Raw genomic sequence first — 5785 nt, forward strand, 5'->3', positions numbered from 1 at the left:
CCCGGAGCCAAGAAGGCCGGGCCTCAGCCCCGCCACACGCAGTCCCGGCCCGGAGCAGGTCCATCCAGGCCCACAGCGTAGCGGGAACTCCAGTCCCGCTCGAAGAGTTGCCGCAGCTGCTCCTGCACCGTGGCCACCCCCGGCTGCGTGCTCGGGGCCGTCTGGCTGACCACCAGGCCCACGCCCGAGGTGCTGCTGAAGTAATCTTCTGACCAGTTGGACGTGCCTGGGGCGGTGGGTGGGAGGAGACGCTGGGTCACTGGACTCGCCCGGACAGGCCCCTGCAGCCTGGCTCAACGCTGTAGCCCCAGCTACAGGTGTGGGGACGGTGGGCACACTGCCACTCCGCTGTCATCAAACTCCAGCCAGGACAGCCCCTCGCTTAGGTGCGGGAGGGCCCGCTCTTTGCGGTGGGCGCCATCCTTATCACCCGACACAGGTGTGCCAGCACTCAGGATTTTCCCACCTGCCCCTGTGGAGCCAAGTGACAGTTGGACAGGTTGTCCGGTCCCCAAACTCAGCTCAAGACCCTGACCGCCTTAGGCAGCCCTCTGTCCTGAGGGGTCCGCGCTGAACACAAAAGCAAGGCCTCCTTCAGCGCCAGGCCGCCACCTGTGGCTACATCCCCTCCTGCGACTTGCGTGGTCTCTGTGTGTCGCTGGGTCCTGGGCCCGCGCCCACCCGAGGGCCTCCTCCCCGCCACTCACCTATGTAGGCCACCTTCTCCGTGACCATGAATTTGCTGTGGTCCACCCTGCTGAACGGGATGTTGGAGTGATTCCCCAGCGGCACGATGAAGACTTTCTTTGGAGAACAGAGAGGAGGCGTGTCAGGCTGGCAGGGAGAAGGCCGCCTTCCCCACAGCCTGGCCCCCGAGCGCGTCCTCACCACGTCCACGGAGACGTTGGCCGAGGGGTTGCTGAGGGCCTGCAGGGAGCGCAGGAAGGGGAACGTGGTCGGGTCCGTGTGGAGCCAGCAGCTGACCAGCAGGCGCACGCGCACACCCCTGCTGAAGGCTGCCGCGCGCAGTGCGTTGTCCAGCGCCGGCCAGTACCTGGGGAAGGGGAGGTCGGGGCCTGCTTACACGCCCTGGGACGCACAGGGGACCTGGCTGGAGGGGAAGCTGCCAGGAGCCGCCGGGCCGCAGAGCAGACCTCCACCTCCAGGGCCACGGGCTCTAACCAGACCCACCTGGCAGGGCGGGTGAAGCGCGTGGTGGGGAAATACTCCATCACCGAGGCGTAGATGAACTCCCGGGCGGCCCCCATCACCGCCAGCAGTGCGTCCAGGTCCCGGGTGCGGCCTCGGGGACAGAGCGCGGGCGGCGAAGCCTGTGCCAGGAGGGGTGCCCCTGAGGGCACTGCCAGTCCCACCCCGATCTGGACCTGTGACCCCACCATGCCCCACCGAAGGTCCCTTGTGGTGGTGGAGGGGGGGGACCAGGCGGGGAGGGGGGACGCAGCTGGCCTAGCCTGGGCTCCAGGCCGGACTGACCTTCCAGAATCAGTCACTTGCCACACGGAAGCATCCCCACCCGCTTCAGGGTGGGACCCTCGCGTGGAGGGAGGCTCCCCTTGTTCCGGTGTGGGAGCTGTGCTGTAGACCAGCCCCCGGGGCAGCAGGAGGGTTGTCCACCCCTGCCCCCCGCTCCACTGGAGTGCTATCTGCGAGCGGGGCAACCGGCCTGCCCCCCTTTCTCCCTCCTTCCCCACATAGTGGGCCCTGGGCTCCCGTTGCCGAGCTGGAGTCCCTCGAACCCACCAAGCAGTCTGTCTGGACACCCCAGGATGCCCACCACCTCCCAGGCTGCCTGTCTCCCGTGGATGGCGCTGTCTGGTGTCTTCCCTTGGAGCCAGGCCTGCCTCCACGCACAGCCCAGCGCGCGGCCCCACCCGTGGCGCCGGCTCCCTGAGGACCGGCAGATGCTGCTGGTGTCTGCACGAAGCCCAGAGCGAAGCAGGTTCCCTGGTGGGTCTGGCCAGCCAGAGCTGAGCCGGGGGTTCTGGCGGCCCCTCCTCGACCCGCTTACGGAGAAGTAGGCGGTGGTGGGCACCCCATCAAAGAGGCCCCGGAAGGGCTGGAAGCGGTTGATGTGGGACGAGAAGTTCCGAGGCCAGGTTTTGGGGAGGACGGCCCGGGGCGCCCCCAACACCCAGTAGGTCTGGAAGGTCTTCTCCAGGTCTCGGGCCAGGTGGCTGCAGTTGTAGATGACGGCGCCAAGCTCTTTCACCTGCAGGCACGGGGCGGCTGCTGCAGGTCGCAGGGCTCCCCCGTGGGGCTGCGTGGGACCCACCCACCCTGGGCCCAGGGACAGCCCTGGCAGCACCACCTGTGGGGATCTAACGGGCTGTGCTCAGGGTGGGTGCCCAGTGGGTTATGATCAAAGAAATACATGTTTATTACCAAAAAATGCATCAAAACACACACAAAAAAGATAAAAATCCTTCCTAATTTCACTCTCCAGTGCTAAGCACTGTCACCATTTCCACGATCATTCTTAGACGCATTTTTAATGCATTTCTTTCAAAAAGGCTCATACTTTTTGGTCTGCATGGTTCCCTCGACAATGTGACTCAGGCATCTTCCCGCGTCACCAACCGTCACTCCACAGCATGACCTCAGTGGCCGTGTGGATTCCGTGACTTATCGAACAGTGTCCGGTTGTTGCCGCCATGCGGGCGTTCTCAACGTGAATTTCTCCAGATGAGCCGCCACACCAGGCAAAGCCCCAGCGAGCGCGGGAGGGGAAGAGCTCTAGGTGGGTGTCCCGTCTCCGGGACCTGGGACTCACCTGCGTCAGGGACCGCCAGTCCATGTTGGCACTGCCCACGTACACGTGCCGCCCGTCCACGACCCAGAATTTAGAGTGCAAAACACCCCTGGTGAGATGCCCCATGGGCACCCGTCGCACCTGGGCACCTGGCGGGAGTTCAGGGTGATGGGATGAACTGGCCTCCGTTACGGGCTGACTTCCTGTTGAGCCCGACTGCGCTCTTAGCAGCGGGGTTGACGCACGTCCTTACAACACTCCCACTACGGTGATGCTGTCCCCGTCCCCATTTTGTAGGTGCGGGCGCTGAGGGAGAGACCTGCCCAGGGTCCCTCTAGGCAGCCTGGCTCCAGAGCCGTGTTTGTAACGACTGTGCCACGCGCCTCCTGCTCCCCGGCCAGAGCTCACCAACCCAGCCTAAGCCTCACCAACAGGCCATAGCAGCTGGGCTCAGCAAGCCCCGAGGCCACGTGTGCTCTGCCCTGTGGAAAATGACCACTTCTGGCTCCTTGGAACCACCTGTCCCCAGTGAAGCCACCTCTAAGGAGCTCAGAGCCTGGGCCCTTGCCCTCCCAGGGTGTCCTTTCCCACCCATCCCACCCCCCGTCAGCTCTGTTATTCCTTGTCCTTGTCTGTGGGTGCCACACAAGGGCCAGTGCCCAATGTCCAGGGCAGCAGGTCCCAGGGCAGTGCAGGCCCCTACCTCGGGCTGCCAGGGCCTGCAGGTCAGTAGACTCCCTGGCCAGCGTCGGGCTACTGGTGGCCACAGCCAGGGAAACGTTCCTCTCCAGTAGCTGCTGCAGCTTCTGCAGAATGGCCTCCCCCTGCAAGGCCAGGCCAGCTGTGAGGGAGGCACCCCCGCACCGGGACGCAGCCCTGCCCTCAGAAGGCCACACGGATTGCCCACCGCTCAGTGTTGGGCCAGCTATCTGGACGAGGATGACCCTTGCTTGGGAGCTGAACTCCACGCAGGCATAGTCGGAGTGCTCTGTCCCCCGGAGACCCACCCCCGACACCTGCCCCCAGAGCCCCGGAGGAAGGGCTGGCCCCACTGGGGAGCTGGCACAGGCTGGTGTTCTGACTTGCTGTGTGCCCAGCCCAGGGTGGAGCGGGGTGGGGATGGCCTATGCCTCAGAGTCGGCAGTGGGGCCAGGGGCACACCGGCTGGGAAGACGAGTCGTTCACCCCGATGTCACGCCCGGTGAGGGACCAGTAGTAGGAGGCAATGTGGACGCTCTCCTGGGCGGTGTCTAGCAGCTGCAGCCAGGCCCGGGCCAGTGGCTGGGCAGACGGGCTGCCGGCTGCAGATGGCAGGTCCTGGGGGATGCTTTCCACGAGGACAAGCCTGTGGGGACAGAGTGAGTGCTGGAGCCAGCAGCACCCAGCCACAGCACGGCCTCACACAGCCTGCTGTGTCCCCACTGGCCAAGCTGGAGGGACTGCCCTAGTGTGGCCCCCAGGCGGAGCCCAGGCCAAGGAGGGTGGGGGATGGGGGTGGAAGGGCCTGATCCCACCAAGCTGCTGGGGGTGGTGACACCCAGGATTGAGTCCAGGGAGGAGCCTGGGGGATGGGGGCTGCCCAGCCAGGCTCCCCACTGGGCCCCAGGTGCTGCCCTCAGGGAGCGGCTGCTTCTGAAGCCAAGCAGAGCAGAGCCGCGGGGTCTGGAGTGGCCTCCTGGTGGGGAGCCCTTGGAGACAGCCCAGGCAACTTAGAGGGGAAGGGCTGGGCTGGGAGGAAGTTTGCTCCCCTTTCCAGGGCAGCCTCTGCCCAGGGGAGGTTCTGGACTCCAGGACCCTGCAGCAGGAAAGAAAGGAGGAGGGAAGGCCCAGGGGCAGGAGGGGCAGTGACGCTACCCCTGGGGTGGAGGAGTCGGCCCCCCCCCAGGCTGTGCTCCCCAGTGGTCGGGGCCCCTAGGTTGCAGCCTTTTGCTGCAAAGGGCACCCCACATCCACCCTGCTCCCACACCCACTCCAGCCCGTATGGTCCCGGCGCAGCCCACAGCAGAAACCTGCCCACCGCCTGCACCCGCAGCCCATAGGCTCACTCACCGGCAGGACTCCTCCCCATCCTGTCCCACGGGCGCCCAGGCCCTCGTGGGCACTTCCTCAGGGTGCATCTGGCCCCGGGTACGAAGAGCGGGCAATTGCCATAGGAGGCAGGTGACGGTCCCAGCACCCAGCCACAGCACGGCCAGCATTCCCAGGACCTGCAGCTGGGCAGGGCGGCGCCCCCAGGGGCCTGGGGCGGCCATGGGCCTCCAGCACTGAGACAGAGACTGTCTCGGCTTCCCGGGAGGACGAGGGCTGCAGCAGGGCTGGGGCTGGAGGTAGATGAGGGTCAGGGGAGGATGACAGAGAGGGGCCCACGCCCGCACACCGGGGTCAGGTGGCCCGCAGCCCCCTCTGCAGCCCTGTGGCCGCGTGCCCTGAAGAGGGATGTGGGCAAGGTCTCAAGCAGCCGGGTGGGCTTGCCTTGCCCACGGTCAGGGTGCCCCATTCCTCAAGGCTCCTCTGGGGCCAGTTTTGTCCTGTGAGGCTGTTGAGCCCTGGTCACCCCCACGCCCAGGTCCCCAGTCCTACCATGCCAGCCCCTCTGTCCTGTGGGCTGCGGGGCTGCATGTAGCAGGGACACATGGGAGCCACCACTGCTGTCTGAAGAGGTTTCGGCATCTGCATGGGGCAGCCTGGCATCACCCGCAGCTCCAGCCCCACCTGGAACTGCCTCTCAGTGCCCGGCAGCTGGGTACTGCAGACACCCCCTCGTGGGGTCCCTACAGACACCCGCTGGAACCCCCAACGCCTCCCTCCTGCCCGAGGCCATGGCCTATATGTGGGGCCAGCCCGGGCTCCACTCCACACCTCGCCCCGGGCAGCCTGGCCTGCAGGTGGAGGTCCCCATGCGGACCCGAACGGCTGAGCCCTGCCTCTGCACAGCGCTGTGTGTGCCTGGGATGCGCCTTCTGCGTCCCCTCTCCGGGTTTCTCAGTGGGTGCCTGAGTCTCGCTTCCTTTGTTT

The 5785-nt window shown here is 66.0% G+C and overlaps 1 protein-coding gene across 1 annotated transcript; it reads right to left on the reverse strand.

Annotated features, from left to right (window-relative positions):
• Positions 1–14: 14 nt before the first annotated feature.
• On the reverse strand, positions 15–5461 carry LOC105812593 (phospholipase D4-like). The gene is made up of 10 exons (XM_012647069.1): positions 5351–5461; positions 4820–4983; positions 3932–4115; positions 3474–3594; positions 2792–2919; positions 2030–2230; positions 1192–1331; positions 889–1054; positions 708–804; positions 15–226 (listed from the first exon to the last, which is right to left on the reverse strand). Exons 1-10 carry the CDS (start codon positions 5459–5461, stop codon positions 24–26), a joined length of 1515 nt encoding a protein of 504 aa, XP_012502523.1. The 3' UTR covers positions 15–23.
• Between the last annotated feature and the right edge of the window lie 324 nt (positions 5462–5785).

This window comes from Propithecus coquereli, unplaced genomic scaffold, assembly GCF_000956105.1.
Source record: "Propithecus coquereli isolate 6110/MARCELLA unplaced genomic scaffold, Pcoq_1.0 Scaffold256, whole genome shotgun sequence".
Classification (NCBI taxonomy): domain Eukaryota; kingdom Metazoa; phylum Chordata; class Mammalia; order Primates; family Indriidae; genus Propithecus; species Propithecus coquereli.

Coding starts and splice junctions, on each gene's coding strand:
- LOC105812593 (XM_012647069.1), bottom strand. CDS start 5,461: ATGCCAGGCTGCCCCATGCAGATGCCGAAACCTCTTCAGACAGCAGTG. Junction 1,055..1,191: donor CGCTTCACCCGCCCTGCCAG/GTGGGTCTGGTT, acceptor CCCCTTCCCCAG/GTACTGGCCGGCGCTGGACA. Junction 805..888: donor CCAACGTCTCCGTGGACGTG/GTGAGGACGCGC, acceptor TGTTCTCCAAAG/AAAGTCTTCATCGTGCCGCT.